The sequence below is a fragment of the Atractosteus spatula genome, chromosome 6 (genome assembly GCF_055471065.1).
Source record: "Atractosteus spatula isolate fAtrSpa1 chromosome 6, fAtrSpa1.hap1, whole genome shotgun sequence".
NCBI lineage: Eukaryota > Metazoa > Chordata > Actinopteri > Semionotiformes > Lepisosteidae > Atractosteus > Atractosteus spatula.
Window position 1 is genome coordinate 54,425,293 of NC_142711.1, and position 18,673 is coordinate 54,443,965.

General features: G+C 40.1%; 1 protein-coding gene across 6 annotated transcripts in view; it reads left to right on the top strand.

Moving 5' to 3' along the window:
• Positions 1 to 18,673, top strand: part of LOC148833055 (5'-AMP-activated protein kinase subunit gamma-2-like) — a 124,578-nt gene that overhangs the window by 82,369 nt on the left and 23,536 nt on the right. For all 6 annotated transcript variants that reach the window (XM_088919595.1, XM_088919594.1, XM_088919597.1 and 3 more), the window contains 2 exons: positions 3,462 to 3,513; positions 15,200 to 15,309. In XM_088919595.1, the coding sequence (XP_088775721.1) occupies positions 3,462 to 3,513; positions 15,200 to 15,309 (162 nt within the window). The remainder of the gene's footprint in view (positions 1 to 3,461; positions 3,514 to 15,199; positions 15,310 to 18,673) is intronic.

Sequence of the window (18,673 nt, forward strand, 5' to 3'; positions counted from 1 at the left end):
TTGATTTGACTACTGCTTGTACAATCATTTGTATAAAGTGTGAACAGAACTGGAGAGCTCGTACAGCCCTGAGGGGCACCTGTGCTGATAGATCCTGACCCGGAAAGAGTTTTGTTGACCCTGACATACTGTGTGCGATTTGTTAAAAATGAATGGTACCATCCTATAAGGTTATGGTTAACGGACATTTGCTTCAACTTGCTTATCAATAGATGGGGCTGCAGCATATTAAGTGCAGAGCTGAAGTCCACAAACAGCATCCGAGCATAGGCACGGGGGTCCTCTAGGTGTTTTAGAACAAGATGCATAATGCTGTTGATTGCATCATCGGTGCCCCTCCGGTGTTTATATGCAAACTTATGGCCTGGATGGGATAGCTTTTACCTAACAGGAAGTAGGTGCACAGTTGTTGTATAAACAAAAGGTTATTGATTTATTAAGTTATGTATATACAGTATTTACGATGTTTCCATATATACAGAGAGACTTTCTTCCTTATTCGAAAACGTGTTTCTTTTAGCTCTTGGCAAAGCTCTTGGTTTCATGTCCATGAAGTAAACTTCAACGTTCATAGGAAAATACAAAAAAGTACTTTAAAAAAAAAGCTGTTTTAACAAACTGCCATCTGAAGTGCTTGTTTTTTTATTTCGATGTGATGCTGCTGTAGTTAAAACAGAATATTCTAAATACTGGTGATTACAAGGCTTTCTACATTTCCGAAGGTTATGAAGCAGGCTGCTTCTTGGTTGTGCTGAAGTAAACAGCAGCTGAACACTCCCATGATAGAAATTGTGATAAGACGGGGATAAAAGTTAAACAACATGAAAAGCAGAACAAAGAACATTAAAAAATGATTCTAGGGCCATATACTTCAAAAACCACGCTGGCCAATGTAACATATCATCTTTTTAACGGCACATTTCACAAGAAAACATAACCCTTGTTTGAAATAACAATAATGCCATGATGGTATTCAGCTGGGCAATGTAACAGGTTTGTTGATAATGGTGTTATGTGCATTTCTGTAATATTCTTTCTGAGGCACAGATCCTCTTTTTAGAACTTGTATGGGCTTGTAATGAAAGAAAACCAAAAAGGCTCACAGTTTATTGTTAAGAATTCAGTGTATTTGAACTGCGGCATGAGGTTAATCCTGTTATTGCATTTGCATGTAATTGTTTTATAGCTCAACTGCACAGCTTTTAACTCTAGTTGAGTTATTTCCTCTCCTGCTCAATTTAATGTGGGATATAAAGTGTCACCCTTTCTGAAAATGACTAATTTTAATTCAACAATACAGCTGGGGAATGTTGGTGTAGGACAGCCACTTTAAAAGACATAATAAGTTTAGATTCCCCAAAGTATGAGTTAAAATACAATCATTGTCTGTCAGAGGAGCTTCTTTTATTTTTTCTAAATGACCCCTGAGACTCAGGTAGCATAAATAATTTATTTCCATGATTTATCATCCCTGCATACATACAGTGGTAGTGTATAAGTTACGGACAAATAAATGTTCTTAATCATCAATAAAAGGTGAGTGAGCTAATTCCACAGGCAGGTACCACACCCAGATATTACCTTCAACATGGTTCAGAATGTGCTTGGCAGCACAAGTTACAGTACCTGTATATCTCTATTGGTGATGGAAAGGTGGAGAAAACTGCAGATTTTCCAAAGAATACCACCTCGTCTGTGTAGCATGATGGAGGAAAAAACTTGGCCAAAGCACACATGGTTGCCTCACTCTGGGACTGGCTCACTCGTCTTCATCAATGATGCACTGACGGCAGCAGCAGAAACGAATTTTGAATCTTCCGAAAACATTTTATCTGCTTATGAAGAACATGCTTCTAAACTCATCGGGTGGTGCTTCACCATGCAGCATGACAGTGACCCAAAATATAAGGCCATTGTAAACAAAGTCATGGGAAGGAAAAACAGTAAAAAAAAAAATCTTAAGACTGGCCAAGTCGATCACAAGAATTAATTTCAACTGAGCATTAATTTTGAATGCTGAAGAAACACATTTCCTCCCTTAGAGGCAAGAATTCAAAGGGACTACAGAAAAAGCATGGTAAATGATTAGATTGGTGAGCTCAACAGTTAGTACTTCAAAGGAATATGCCACCAAATATTTACATTCTAAAGTTTACTTGTGAAATCCCCTGGTTGAACAGAGCATTTCCTCCTCAAATATGAACAAATTTATGCATGGAATTAGCTAAAAATAAAATATTAACATCATGTTGTATTTATCACTAGTGTTAATCTCATGGTCGTGAATTGCTCGACTGTAAACAAGTTTGTAACGCTCGTCACGGTATAATTTAAATATTTTTGTGTGCTATTCTTGTGTTTACGATGTGTCATGTGAAAACTACTGCTTGGGCACGATAATAAAACAAAGCGCAGCTGCCACGGCAGTTGTATGCATGTGAATAAGCAGCTATGCTTTTCCTGCAGACGGCGGCTGGAAACTGCAGCGGCCGACAGCAGCGGGTTAGACAGGGAAACCCTGAGCTTCGCGCTGCTAGGCAACGCGGAGGCACAGGGGATTTCCTAATATGGTCATATACTGTAGCTGGTGGTAGCGGGGGGGGGACCCTGGACGGTGTGAGCATGTTATTTATTTACAACCAAGCCACATCATGCACATTCGCGACCCCCCTGTTTTTTAAAGTTTTAAAACGCTTTTTCTGAACAAGTATTTTCCTTTCCTTTACATTCAGTCGCGAACTCGCCACACACCACGACGGAGCCGCGCGTTGCTTGCACAGCGCAGACCCTGGTCTGTTTTCGTGGCGGGGGGGGGTCTTCTAGGCTCCGATTCTGACGTTCTGGAATCGCCTTCCAGCGCTGGTACTGGGCAGCGGAGTTCAGAGCGCCGGCATTGTCCATTATGACTGCAGCAAACCGGAATGTTCCACTTTCACCTGGGTGGGGGGGGGGGGTGTGTGTCAGGCTATTAATACATTACATTGGCGAGCGGCAAGCCTGAGCAGAAATGCGAGCGCATTCCTCACGCTTCAGCTCGGAAAGGGGACGAATGCGCTAGGTAGATGAAAGCCATTTGCACCGGCGTTGTGTTTGGGGGCAGAGCCGCACGCCGATGCTGTTTGTTTGTTTTTTTCCTTTTTCCGCTGAACTCGAAGGGGGGCGCGTAGTCCTGTCAAAGTCGTCCTCTCTGATCTTGCTCCAGCGGCGAAAGCGACGCCACGCACCTCGCCGCTGTTTTGAAATCGCAAGATTTCCCGTGTGTTAGGCATTACAAATCAAGCCCCGCATCGCTGCTGGCCCCGCCGCCGTCGTGCCGTATTTCACGTTGTCAGAACGGCCTTACAGGTCGCGCAACACTTCCGACTCGCCCCCGGCGTTGCCTGCTGCAAGCGAGAGGGAGGGAGGGAGAGAGAGAGAGCGAAGAAAAGAGTTTGATCGTGCCTCGCCTCTCTCGTCCACAGGTCCACGGTTCAGCTGAAGGCATGCTGGAGAAACTTGAGCTAGAAGATGAAGGTAAGTTTCTGTTCCTCACAAAACAAAACATGGTCTTTTCTTCTTCGTGCCGTTTTGCGTTTCCTCATCGGTAGACTATTTATGGCTGGGGATGGATTAGTAATGCCGAGGTCTGCTAATATCTTACTGACAGTAATAATTTGGGTTTCAACGCAATAGGAATTCCGGCTTGCATTGCTGTAGCAAGCTTAATGTTAATGCTGGGATTCTACAGTGCAACATGCTTTCACTGTACTGAGCGTGTAGACGGAAGCCGAGCACCTCAAAGGGTTTATGCCTGTTTTTGGTATAATAAATATGGTTGTTTTCCATTGTTTTTATATGTGCTCGTAATAAGACTTGCCGGACGTTTTAGAGTGTGCTGTGTTCATTTAATAATAGTGTGACGCTTGTTACCTGTGATGCATTGACATACTGTAAATAAGCTCTCTTCACCTGGGACACCGATTCGGACAGCACAATGTGTCTAGTCTTCGCTTGACTGACATTTTCTGTAACGTCGTCTTAACTTGTTTAGTCTGATTATATTACAGCTGTTATTATTATAAGACAAATTATTACTGATTGCGGCTTGTGTTTGATCAGTGCTATTTTGGGGCTACCGTTTCGATGGAACAGCAGCCAACGTTGGAGAAAATCCTGTAATAATCATGAATAGCTTGATTTGAGTTCCTTAAGATCAGGTTGATGAAAAGCTTACTTTATCAAGGATTATATCAAATGTAGGGTTAAATTTAATGGCAGTGTAAAGCTTTGTTGTTTTTTTCTGAAACGTAATGATGGTATAATTTACAGTACACGCTGAAATAGAATAATTTTGTTTTTTTCGCCTTTGCAAATGAATTTTATGTCGCTGTATCATCAGGTGCAGATTTAAAACCGCGCTACTCCGGCCGTCTACTAAATGAAAGCAACTTTTACGTGGGTTGATTTTTAATGCGTAAATGTGACTTTGCTGAAGGGATTCCGTCCTCTGGGGGAAACGCGCTGCTGTCAGATCTGTGCAAACCTGTGTTGGCGCGGGCACTTTGTGACGTGTTATGCGTGTCTAGGCGGCCTGAGTAATGCGTCATAATAGACTGAGATTTTTTTTTAAACCTAGACTCACATTTAGAGCTTTAGTAGTTTTCGATGTTCAGAATACCCAGTTGCAGCGTTTAGTTTGGAGCGTTTCTGAAGGTCACTAGTTTGCTGCAATCTGTTTAGTAATGATACTAGTTGTAAGTGACAGCATCTAATAGGTGTGGGTGTGTACGTACTGTACTCCCCGCAAAGAAATATCTCATCACTTGTAGCAGGTTTATCAGTTGTTTATGCAGCTCTGCAGTCTGAGCTTAGTAGACCAGTTTCTTCCGAAATAAGGCAAAACGGAAATTTTACGCTACTACATGTTTTTAATAAAAGAGCTTAATCATTGGACATTGAGGCGTTTAAAGAACAGGCCTAGCAGATCTTTCAGAACTCGGAAACACCTCTGGGATTCTGTGAGTAGACCTATTACTCATCCCAGGGAGTGCAGATGAGGTCTAAGTAGAACTTATAGAACGAAAAATGTACATCTGGCAGCCTCTAGTCTCTTGTTAAAAGTCAATGTTGTCAGAATGCTTTGTGCTGAATTGCTCCAAAAGTTCCCTGCCCCTCCAGAAGACTAAATAACACCATTATCTAGATATTAGGATGACTAAGTTGAGCTTGCGTCAGTGGTTTTTAGCTCTGCGCTCTGACCTGACGGAAATGTGTCTATTTCTCTCAGTATGGGGGTCCTCACCTGCCTGTCCTTTGGCCAGGGGGTTGGCTCTCAGCCAAATCGGTTCAGCCTGAATCCTCAGGAAAACACCCCTGGGTGCTTGTGTTTGCTGGGTGGTAGTATTTCCAGTGAAACACTTATTGCGTTCTCAGTTTCCTCTTTCTGGACTGTAGAAATGGGGCATCTTTGTAGGCACGGCAACTGAGTTATTCGTCAAAAGTCCTGGATTCCCAAGGGTTGCTTTCCCTGCCTCTCTTCCCAATGCTTGTGTTTTTCCACAGTGCGGGAAAAAGCTGTGCGCCAAGTTCCAGGCTATTAAGGTAACCTCTCCAGGATTCGATGTAGCAATGATTGAATCCATGCTAGATTGGCCCTTTCGACATTTTCCTGGCATTGTTATTGGTGATGCCACTTTTAGCTTCCTGTTGTCCAAAGTTGTCCATATTTCTCTTCATTTCATCCAACAAGCTGCCTCCCATCAACTTTAATTTGTCTAAATTTCCCACATGGGAATTGCAGATACCTCAGGTATGCCGCGCTAACTGTTACAGAACAGAGTCTGGAACAACAGCTCCCCCCTCCAACCCATTTCTGTTACCCTTTCAAAATTTGACAGTTTTACTAATTGCGTCTTGATTCAGGTCATTTCAATTAAGCGAAGCCCCGTTTCCAATTGTGATCACTTAGCAGTTTGAAAAGGATGATAGAATTTTCAAAGCCTCAAGGTTAAATTTTAGTTGGCCCCATCTACTCTGTTATTTTTAGAGGTATTCAGATAAAGGGAGAAATCGGTAGTTTGCACAATACACTGCATTTACAAAAAAAGCAATAATACAGTTATTTAAAACAAAAAAAATGACTGTATTCTACTTTTGCTTTCTTTGTAAATGCTTAGTCTTTTGTAGGTCTGCAATTTGCTTGTTCTTCGATTTAGTGGTACCCTGTGTATTGTGAAGACTTTCTCCCTTATTCTGACTTTTTGCTTTGGAATACTGTAAGATTATGTTCACAGTGAGACTGCTGTGTTCTTCTGGCCTCTTTTCTTCTACGTTTTTTCTCTTCTTGTCTTTTTAAGCCCTCAGTAGGCCTCTGAGTGTTTTGTTTGTGTATTGCATTTGTTTGAAAGATAAGAGTTCCCTGTTGTGCGCGACTCCCAGCCAGAGTGGAACCTGCACATCGAGCTGGTTTCCACTCTGCTTTCCTATACAAAATTTGAACATGTAGTGTCTGAAGGACGTGAATCCTTCTGGGAATTAAGTACTGCCTGATTTTATATTGATAGACTATTGCTAACACAATGACCGTGGAATCTATAAATACCAGCTCTATTTATGCCCAGAAAACTTTCTTCTTGAAAGAACACAATGGGTGCCGTTTTCTGCAATATCTTTTTAGGATATTGAGAATAACTGCATTAAAGCAGATAATACTGTGGCTTAAACCACAAGCACCTCAGTTAGTGGAGTGAAACAATTGGGGAAGTTTATGAAAAGGAATGGATAAGAATACTATGAATAATGGAATACATATTAATTCTATGAAGATGTAGAATTAATAGAATAATCAAAAAATAAGTAATGTTTGATTAATTTATGAATGTAAATTTGATATAAAGGATACTGCCACTGCCAAAAAATATACATATGAAATAATATATAAACATACATATATATTTACAATTTTCAGATGTATTATGTAATGGAAGCATTAGTGAAGGCTTATCAGTAGAATCAAGTCAGAAATAATTCCCTGCTGACGGTATAGCCAAGGATTGGACTAGCGTGTAGTACGGTACAGTAGATGTCCATCAAAGTAAGAAAGTAAAAGTCATTTGATTCGCTTGCCTGCAGGTCAGAAACGTCAGTATCTCCTTGGTGGAAAGTTACTGATTGACAGTGCTGTAGTTTTGCTTTAACTTTAAATCCTCAAAGCTCAACTTCCTGTGCTAAAGTCAGACAGCCCAGTAACGCAGAAAGGAAATTTCTTAGAGGTGTCGGTGGTGGCTGGGGAGACCACTGCTGTAGCTACAGGACATCCTTCTAGTTAGAAGGGTGTAAGGATTTGCCTTTACATTTATTGTAGTTTTATCAGGCAGATGCGCTTCTCCTCAACCCTTTGCTGTTGGTCTCAGGTTTTCTGACTTTATAGTGGGCCCTGTTCACCTGTCCACCCTAGTGACATTCATTGGAGGCCCTTGTCCACCAGGTCTTACACATCCTTTATAGCCCTGAAGGGGGGACGTTCTGGAAACCATGAAGACGAACCATGGCAGATGAGTGGCTTCTGGTTGTTGTTCATGATTATGGAGGTGGTGCTGCCTCCTGTTGCTGTGGTCTCTCCCATCTCATTAATTTCAATAGAGACATTGCTTATTTCTCTTTGACGGTGGCTTTGGTCTCTTGATCACCCATGATTAACGTCTCTGTTCTTTCTGGACCATGTGTCCCCGAACAAAGAAGGAAAAAATGGAGTCCATGATCTAGGAGTCTAACCTGAAACGATAAGATGTCTGTAGATATCCAAAGTCTTATTGTCTTTATTACTGTTTAAGATCTATTTATTGGTTTCAGATGGTGAGGTAGGAAAAATGTTTCAATTTGACTGATATTTGAGGCCAAATTCCTACTGGAACATGCTGGGTTTGATGTGATTCCTGTTGCACACATGAATGCTTTCATGAATCATATACTTGATGGATTGAAGGAGACAAATATCCAGCATGACATCTGCAGCATTGAGTATTTTTATGTCGTATCTGTGTAGTGGATATTTTGCCTGGAGTATTTTTTGTTTAGTCACAAATCAAGAACTGTTTTTTTTTTTTTCTGTTACACGTCCTTAAGACGTTTTTTCATCCTGCAGCATGTAGGGAGCTTAATTAGCATAAAAGAAGATATGGAAAGCTTAAAGATTTGCTCCTGTAACATCCTTTTGCTGGTATGTGATAGACAGTTACTATAAATGCATCATTTAATCTAAGATGACGAGTGCAAATGTGTTGTCCATTTGTGGGAGTGGACGACATCCTGTGATATGATTGACTTGGTGAACATATTTATACATCTTGTTGTTTGCAGATCTAAGAGCAGTGCAGAAGCTTGTTGCAAGTACCGGATTTTATCATAGTTGCGGTCACTTGCTGTTCCTGTTAAATCTGAGGAATCTGTACTTTATTACAACAAAGGATTGTTCCACAGTAATTTAATTCGTGGATCCCTGCCAGTCTCTTATCTTTGTAGTCTGAATAATGATACTGTGTGGTGATTGTAGGCTTGTATACGGCTGTTCTCCTTTGGCATTCATTGTTTGAAATGATGGCACTTCCTGTTCTGTCTGGGGGTACTTCAGAGGTCTTCCAAATTATTGTCCAAAAAAAGCATTAATTTTGTTACTGGTGCCAAGCTTTTCATATGCACATGACAAAATGCCAATTTGATTTGGTCATGGAAGGGTAGATTCCCCTTATTATAAAACCAAGTAACATATAGTGAAAAAATGTTTGATTTTTCTTTCACGAGTGGACTACAGCCAAACTGTTTTTTTTCCCTCATGAAAATTGATGTTGGTACAGAAGTTAAGGGCAGCTTTCTAGCAATACCTGTTAGCTGGTATTGTCACCTGTAAGCTTTTTGTCATCAGTTCTCCCATGCTAAAGAGTGATGGAGTCTTCTCTGTGGCTTGGAACGTTCATGTGTATTACTTTAGTACTCTGCCCTCTGTGATTTAGACCACTGTCCCAATATGAGTGAGTAGCTCTTTGTTGTAGGAAGCACCGCCTTCATTTAAGGTCTTTAAACAGGGTAGGCCTGCAGACCAGTTCTAAGTATTTCATTTAAACATTATACACGAGCTGAGGTGTCACTTTTGGTGTTATAATAGACTCTCACATAGCTTGTAGTCGACTTTCCGTTGACTTATACTGAGTGATACTTATGTTATTTTTTATTATCTAATACCTGTGATTTCTTTTTGTGTAAATGCTAGTGAGGAGGACGGAGCGATCAGCATTTTAAACATAAAGCAACATGCAGTAGTTGCTCAGATACTGTAACAAATATGGGTGTTTGAATAATGCTGACAGTGCCAAGTACTCCATCTGGAGGCTAGTCTAAGAGAGTGCAGTAAATAATATGGCTACTCTGTTGAAAAGATTAACACCCCCTTGCATGGTACAATACATTTTACATACAGTGAAGTTGAAACTGTTATTACTTCTGTGAACTCTAATAGTAATCATTTCTCAAAAGGGGAAGAATGCGCATGGCTGAAAATACAGTACTGCCAAATTAATTCAGTGTTTCAGCTGATCTCTTACAAGAAATATGTACCATGAAAGTCTTATTTTTTTGTGTTAATCCCTCTGATAAAAGATAAACCAATAAATCCCTTTATGGCAATAATCTTCAGATCCAAAACATCAGATGGCATTTTATCATATGCTGTTCATGAGTCATGAAAGCTGTGATGAAATCAGAGGTACTGAATGGAGCTGTAGAAGGAGACCTCTGGGTGCTGGCCTTATTCCTGGTTGATTGCACACTGTTTCTGTTTGCTGGGAATATGCTAGTAGAGTGTATTTCACACTGCAGTTGAGCCAAGAGCCACCTTTTCCACGACCCGGTCCTTTGGGGTTAATCAGAGGGGTTTCTTTCTTTTCTTATTATGTGGCAAACAGTTGCCCCTTCAATGTTTTTCCTCTTTCTTGTACATTTCTAGGAACAAATGACAAACAAGTAGCTGAATTGTACCATAGTGGGAGTAAGGTATTCAAGTCCTGTATGATCTTTAGGATTGCATCAGTCGATACACTTTTTCCCCCCTAAAGATCAAATCAGATATGTCCATCGAGAGGGTGGTGACACACAATTATAATTGCATACAGTACTAATTGCTTCTGTAATAATGTACAGTCTATTCTACCTTTATGTGACTTCATTCCCGAATCTCAGCTTGATGGAACCCCCATGCCCATTGTAGAACATTATGCTTATCTCGGTGCAGGCAGATTTGACCTGGAAGCAGAAAAATGCTGTGCTGTGCCGTATGGAATCCGTACCATTTTAAAAAGACACTTCTTTCTATAGACTGTGATTCCAGATATGGTTCAAAATACTTACATGGTTGTCTTGCCAGCAAGGTTAATAATCCTCACTTTTGCATTGCTTGCTGTATATTCCTGCATGTTAATTTTTTTTTTTTCCCCAAAGCATGCATATTTTTTATTATTTTTCCATAAACGCTGGTGGAGGAGTGCCTATTATTCCTGCTTTTTGAATTCCTCTTGTGAACTCCCATCTACTTACAGACCCGGTTTAACCTTGTTTAGGCTGGCTGCATCTGAGTTTAATTACATAAATCATATCCTTCACCCACTAGATCCTCTTTTCAACTGGCAGACTTGTTAATCAGCTTTGTGAAGCTGGTTCACACCATAGGGCCGAGCTCACCTGAGATACTCCCACCAGTTCTTCATATACTCCTGGTCTTTTATATGTTTTATTGAATATCTAAAATCTTAACTATCTTTAACATGTTAGATCTGGGTAACCCATGGACTGGGGTAGACTTTCTCAAGGAAACATTTTGTTTTACTTAATTCACATCTTATTCAAACAGAAATAGCATCTTGATCTTGGGGTTCATAACTCAACTTTGGGGGGGCTCCTTGTCTGCTTTCACTGTTTCAGAATTGTGCCTTTAATTAATCTGTTTTCTTGCTTAGATTTCTCTTGATATGTTTCTGCATTCAGGGCTTGTTTTAAAACCTATTTTCAAGCATATTATTCTATCAACTTCAACCTGCAGTCTCTCTTCAACTGGTTAATGAGGAGTTCACTTATTTCTGCCTGAACAGTTCTTATTAGGTCATCAAGTTTTGATGTGCAAACACAGATGGGAATGACAATGCATCAGACACTCATGCAGTATGCATTTGTTATTCCTCTGCGGAGGTCCAGTTGATTACAGCTGATGTAGCTGCATCAGGGAAGCTCTGAAACTGGGACAGGGTTCAGAAGAGGTTGAATGTGATTTCGTAATTAAGATTTGAAAGCAAATTTGAAAAATATACTGCAAATGGAGGATTGAAATCCTATACACTGATGAAGATTAAGCTGGATCAGGAACCAGAAGAGATGGAGGGAGGGCACCAAGGACCAGAGCAGAGAACTGCTGAGCTGTGTCAGTCTCTCTGATGAGAAAAGGGTTTAAGAGTTTGACCTTTGTGAGGACTCGGTTTTGTATTTAGTTCCATGTCCCACTGCACGTGAATGTGCCTCTTGCATTATGCCAAGTCTGTTCGTCGGCCATGCTGAAGACATTTTGTAAACAGTTTAACGTGCTTGAGTGTCAGGATAACATACAGTAGGAGAACCTCTCAATACTTTGCACTGTAAGATTCTATTTCATATTTCAATTTCAGCACAGCAATCATGACAAAGTCACAGCTTTTATAGCGTCTTCCATGAGAATGACCACATGCAAAGAAATACAAGAACAATTTGTGACTGCCATATCCCGTACAATATTTAAGCCATTATGTTATTGCAAATACAAAATGTGCTGGAACACATGTCCAAAATAGTGCTAAATGATGCCTTTTAACAAGCAGCGGTCAAATCTGTTGTCGGGATGTCTTATTGAACTACATCTGCACTAACAGTAATAATTCGGGTTGAATGTCTTTCCAATGTTTTCAGTTACTGTAACCGGAGGGGGGTGTCAGGAGAGGAATGGGCAAAGAGAAAAGCCTTTTGACCAAGTGCAAGGTCTTCAGATGTTTGTTTAAATGTTTATGTCAAAGGTTGCAGAGGCTGTCAGTGAAAAGGGTTTTTTTTAAATGCATTGTTCCGTCTGACTAAAATTCTAATTTAATTTCTTGAAGAGCTTCCTGTGCTATTTTTCCACTTGATGTGTGTTTTATCTCTTAATTGCCACAGCACAGCCACCCAGGGATTGAGGATTAAGAACAGCATAGAGGAGATTGTGCCTTGGCCAGAACAAAAAAAAACAGTAATATTATTCTATTTAATGCACTTTCAGAATGTCTCATGAGATTTCAAATTCAAGATGTTAAACAATTAGCACTGGTGAGAATTCAGTGGGACATGAATTTATGATTAATTTACATAAATGGCAATTATGCTGTGGTTATGAAATATCCACCCTGAGACTGACTGTGCAGGGGGTAACAGTTCACTGCCTTGCAGTGTATGGAAATCAATTTTCTTCATTTCATACCCCAAATACTTGTCTCTCTTATGCATAGAAGAATATTCTTGTGCAGCACTTTCTCATGGTGGGTTAAGGCTGATGAGGCAGTTGAATGTGATGCCAACACAAAAGTTATGAAAGTGTTAATAGGAAATGGGAGTAGTTGCTCAAATGAAGATGGTTGGTTTTTCTTTCTAGATCTTCGTAGATTACTTTGGTTTTCATTAGAGGAGTATTACAAAGGCAAGCACATCATGATAATTATCCATTAGGAAAAGGAGTAATTTAGTCACTTATTATAATTATGGGGTGTGGATATTTCAAATAGTTATGGGAAAAATACCTTTACTAATGAATTTCTCATACTTTTACCACTACCCCTGGTTTTCCTCCTGTAGCTTCTGTAGTGACATGTTACAGTGAGAAGTATGTAGGGTGTGGTCTAACATCCGTAAGTAATAGAAAACAAAGCTGATTGCTTTTATATTCAGTAAGATGTCAGCAGAACACTCAAGTGTTCTCAACAGTTAAACTGTAGATCTCACTTTTGCATAAGCGGCTATTACCAAAACCCAAATCTAAAATTGTTTGCTCTTATTTTTAGCTAGCCTTTTTAATTTTAATTAATTGTATGCCCTTTTCTCAACAATTATATAAAATATACAGAGCTTTTACTATGTTCAAGGTGTAATATAATGCATTTAAATTTATTTTGAGAAGTATTTTTGAGGTCTCATCTCTGAATTAAGCTGTTTTTTTTTTTAATTTCTCACTTGGTCATTAAATGTAGTTTGGAAAGTTCAGCTACATTCAGACTGTACCTCCTCTACACAGCGGTGACTGTGGTTTCTTGTTGGCTATCCTTGACCTTATTTGCCTGCTTACCTATCAGATTGGAATTAATTTTCATGTATGTTTAAATTAAGTAGACTGTTGTACAAATTAATCATTTAAGTGGAAAAATTAAGAATTATGGTGTTTTATCCCTGGGATATATGTTTGAGGAAAATACTGCGCAAGTTGTATGAGGTTTGTGTATCCTGAAGGTTTATCGGTAGATTAGGAAGCACTTGGCAGCTGAATCCGGCATTAATTCCCAAAGCTTCGAGCAATAATGTGTTGATCCAAAAAGGTACCCAGTTGGATTTTGCCATGGCTGAGTCACTGTGAAGGCCTGGAGCTCCCTATGGCTACCATCTGTGCCACTGAGACTCCCTTCATGCTTAGTGTAACCAGTTCTTTCACAGAAGAGCTTACTGTAGGTCTTTATAATGTTATAATAACACAGTGAATCTTTATTCCAATCAGTGTCTTTTAGTCAAGAGGCAGAAGCGAAGTTCAACTTAAAAATGTGGATAGGCAGCATATTACAGTACGTAAAACTGAAAACCAGGATCTTTAAATATCATGTTCGTATGTTTAACTTTACTGTACATCACCCCAGTTGTGAATTGCCAGTGTTTGCCACATGCCACAATGCAAAGAACCAAGTGTTGCACAGCGCTGGGAGAATGAGGAGGGGCAGACGTCCTCTTCTGGTTTGTCTTTTGCAGTCTCCACAGTGCCTCACGGCAGAGCCAGTTGGCAGTTCTCAGTTCTCCTGGCCTGCAGGTGCCCGTGTAGTTGCAGGAGTTGCTCTCTAGAGCTTGGAGGGCCGTGATGAACTCATCCCATCCTGGCCGCAACAGCCCTGTGGCCAGTTTTGCACTTGACAACTGTCGAGTTGAATTTCAATTTCTGTATGGTCATCTCTATGACCATAAAACATGGTTCCAGTTGTTATTCAGATTCAGGTGGCCTTTTTTGTGGTTTTCCTCCAGAAGAGGATTATTCCTTGGAACACAGACGTAAATGCCCCATTAATGCAGGCATCGTCAAATCGTGACATCTTCCATCCTGAAGATGCAAGTTCTCCATTGATATATTAAGTTATAGATTTCATTATATCGTTATATATGTATAGCTGTGAAGCGTCACTCCCCTTAGCGGTGAGATATAGCAGGATTTTTTTACTGGCAGAATTGCCACTGTGCCAGTAGCTCTAAATTTCTTAACAGCAGACACGTTGGTTGTTTTATAGTGTTCCCCCAGACTTGTGAGAGTCATTGACCTTTGACCTGCAGTCTTTGGAGAGGTCCCTGACCTTCATAATGGTGATGAGTGTCTTCCATTCTTCTTTTGAGTGTCTTCCATGTTGGCTCCTTTTACACCCCAGATAAACGAGGGACCTATGGAGGCACTGGGGTTGTTACAGAGGCTTCTACTGTACATCTAAAGAGCCAAATGTTCATTTTATTTAATAATATATAAGTATGGGAATAACTGTTTTCTGGTGTCAGTGATGAGAAATAGGGTGTGCAATGTAACTGCAGTATCACATTTTGGATTTGGATTTTATGCAACACATTATGCAATCTAACTTTTTGATCCCATTTTAATTGGGGCTGTGAACACCTATGGAGAGCACTGCACATTATAGTAAAATTCAAAAGGTAAAACTGTTTAATTTGCATTCTAAGTAGCTACTTGTTTTTGAGCTGAACTAAAATAGCTTTTCAGTTTCAACACTGATTAGAGAAGTAATTTGTGTTTTTAGTGTTTGACAGATGCCTCTGGAAAGTGTTTTTTTCTGTCGTCTACAGTAAATTGGATCATCAATTGGATGTGGCCAAGGAAGTGAATCTTCGGTTTATCGTAATTATATATATATTTTTTATTTGCTTGCAGCTGTTGAAGAATCGGAAAGCGACATTTACATGAGGTTTATGAAGTCCCACAAGTGCTACGATATTGTTCCAACCAGCTCCAAGCTTGTTGTCTTTGACACTACATTGCAGGTGAGTATTATTGAAATCTCGGTTAAATACAGTATATACAGCAACACATGAACGTCTTAGGGGGGATAGATTTGTGTTCACCTTGTAATTGGAAGAAAAAGGATTCATAAATGCCTGAAAACCCATAATAAATAATTTACCGATATGCAACCATGCTTTTATTCTCCGGAATCTGGTGCGTCACTGATAAAGGGAGTTACACATACTTCTTTGGTCTCAATTTTTTTCCTGGAAGGAGGCATTCACACAGGAATGTTGAATTCAAAATCCTTATATGAAGTCACATTGGTGGCTAGATATTTTACTCATCTGGGAAGGGCAGGTGTCCTGTCTGAGGTAGGCCTCGCCTTGCGGCCATTGTGTGCTGCTGTGGGCTGTGGCTCCCTCATTGCCTTGGATTGGAGGAGGTGGTTAGAAAATGGATGGATGGGCACTTGATTCATAAGAGGGATAACAAAATAACAAAAAGGCCATTTGACCCATCTAGTCCATTTGGCTGCTAGTGAGTGATTTATCTGAGGATATGATCCAGTCATTTCTTGAAGGAAGAAAGGGTGTCTTCAGAAACGTAGCTTGATCCATGATCCCTTGCAGTAAAGTGTTACTATGCAGTTCTGTGACCTTAGAACTAGCTTAAATGAGATTGTCCACACATAGCGCATGTGAAATGTGCAGCATGAAGTTTTTACTTCACACTTAGTGGAGAAAGCTGGGGAAAAACAAGCAATGAAAATTACCCATTTGTGCCATCTCAATAAAGAATGTATTTAATTCAGTGAATGCTTGCTTAAAGTTACAGCCATCAAGACATTAGCTGAGCATAACTGAATCCCATTAACTTTGTTCAGTCATTTTAGTTGTTTACTTAAAAGAAATACTATTAAGGACAGGCTGGCACAGTGGTTAGTGCTGCTGCTGCAGATACCCATCTGCAGGGTATCTGAGTCTGATCCAGTCTCGAGTATCTGTCCCCAAATCCTTCCAAGGTTGTGCTGCTTACTAACAAGGGTTGGATGGCTGAATTTCTCAGGGCCCCATCTTCAAACGTACAATGGAGCCATTTTTGCAGAAAATAACTTAAAAGTTGAGTTTTTATTTCAGTTTTTCAGCGTCAACATACAATCGTGGTCAGCGATTTTGAAAGAAATCCTGACACAATCGTCCTGAGCTGCCGAGGAAATGATGGCAGCAGTGTTTAGAAGGAGAGAAAGGGACCTCCGCAAAGCCACGGTGCCCTCTTGTGGTCTGGAGGGGAAGTGGGCTCCCTGTCCATTTCAATACAGTGGCTTCTACCCTTCCATCCTTAATTCAAAATATTTGCTTAAACCAATATTTTGAGGGAAACTTACAGTATGTCATTGTTGGTTGCACATGTGTACAGAGGGGTAAATGTGCTCCTTAAGTGTCCCTTTTAAAGTCCACCATGTGTGGTAACAAGGGGAGGAGCGAGACAGAAATAAATTGCAGACTCCCAGGCCAAGAACTGCAGAGAATGAGGGGAAGCAGCCCATTTTCAAGGGGAGAAATAATATCTTTATTGAGTCTTTGGCTGGTGTCTGTAGTATCTGTTACATTGGATCCAAGTTTACCTCTTGGCAGGAGGGACAGGAAAACCCATTCATTCATGCAGAGATGCTGTGTGAATGGCAAGGCATTGCTTTGTGACGTGTTTTGCACGTAATAGGTTCATCTGAGGATCGGTTTATCCAAATCAGTTCAAGTTCATATTGTAACATTAATTTCCATCAGCCGTATGTGCTCATTCACAGTCATTTTCAGATGATGTAACATGACATCAAGCCAAAGTCATGTTTAGTACAGTAGGGTCTTGACATTTGGAAAGGGTTACCTTCACATAATGTACTGAAGTACAGTATATACTGTAGTACGTATGGTTAAAAGATATAAGTAACCCGCTCCTTAAGATTATAGTACTAATGCTTTGACTTTAATTCAAATAACATTGTTCAACCAAAAGAAACGAGTAATCACAAACGTATAGTAATCAGCTCACTGAGAGCTGCTGACACAGAACCTGGAGTGGTCGTCACAATATAAAAACGACCACATTGAGATGCGAGTGCTGGGTAGTCCATACTTGGGCAGGGGGCAGGGAGAAACTCACTCACCAGCTAGATTCGTCTCTCGAATCCTAGTCTGTTGAGCGGCTAATTTGAAAGTTGTGCTTAATATTCTTTGGCTCAGTTTCATCCCAGTCTCCTCCTCTTCCACCCGAGACCCTGTCGACCAGAACAAATCACAAAGAAGTGAATTTGCGAATGAAGTCTTTTGTTCAAAGTTTGGACAAACTGTTCTGGAGTATGTTTCTGTGCTCAGATTTTCTCATTTCACCTTTAACCACTAATGGTAAAAATTATTTAAAATCAACAACCCAGGAACAGGAAATGCTGAAATAAGTGTCTGATTTGGTCACATGTATACGTGTCTGCGGTTAGATTTACTAGTTTAATCCAAACCGTTATCAGCTGTCCTCTCTTCCTTTAAGCCTTCTAGATCCATTTCTGCTATTCAGCAACTACTTGACTTGGGTGACTCGAGCACCAGCAAAAATTGTCATTAAAATTGCAACCTAATTATAAAACGCAGTGTGCCACAGACGTTTTGCCTTTATTTAATGTAAGTTTTTTTTGCATGTCTAGAAAAGGATAATTGAAGCAAATCATTATCCAGTGTTCTGATCGCTTTACATTCAGGGGGAAATTGACTGTGGTGTGCTGACAAGCCAGCAGATGAAAATATCAAAGACCATTACAAGGCACAAAATTGTGTAATGCATTTTTAACTGTGTCAGCCGTCAGGTATAAAGACTTCTTTCACACTATGAAAAGTATTATTAGGTAATGTCTAAAATTTTAAAAGACCGCAAAATTGCTGGCAAGATGTATTGAATTTGCTGTACTGCTGGTTTCTAACTATCAACATTTACTTGAATTCACATCTACGCAAATAAGTGGATTTGACTTAAGAGAATGCTTTTATATGTACGAAAAGGGCCTCAGCGTTTTCCCAGTTAATGTTCAGTGATAAACGATGTAGTAATTCTGTCTTGAATGTACCGATGATTCTGTTGTGTAAACATGAAGTAGGCTTTTCAAACGTTTGCGCAAATAATTTTTCCAGTCAGTATTCTTATTGAATTGGATTGTTTTTGTCTTTCTCCACGGCCCTTTGTCAAACGACATTGGACATTCAAGACACCTTTTTTTTTTTAGCTGCAAGGCCCGTGTTGTGTAGCTCTTGCTGAATATTTTATAGGTTTGGGTTGAACGCCATTCCTCCTGCTCTTTATCTTTATCTCCCTCCTTCGCTTTCTGGTTGCTTCTCTGTGTTTGAAGGAGCGGGC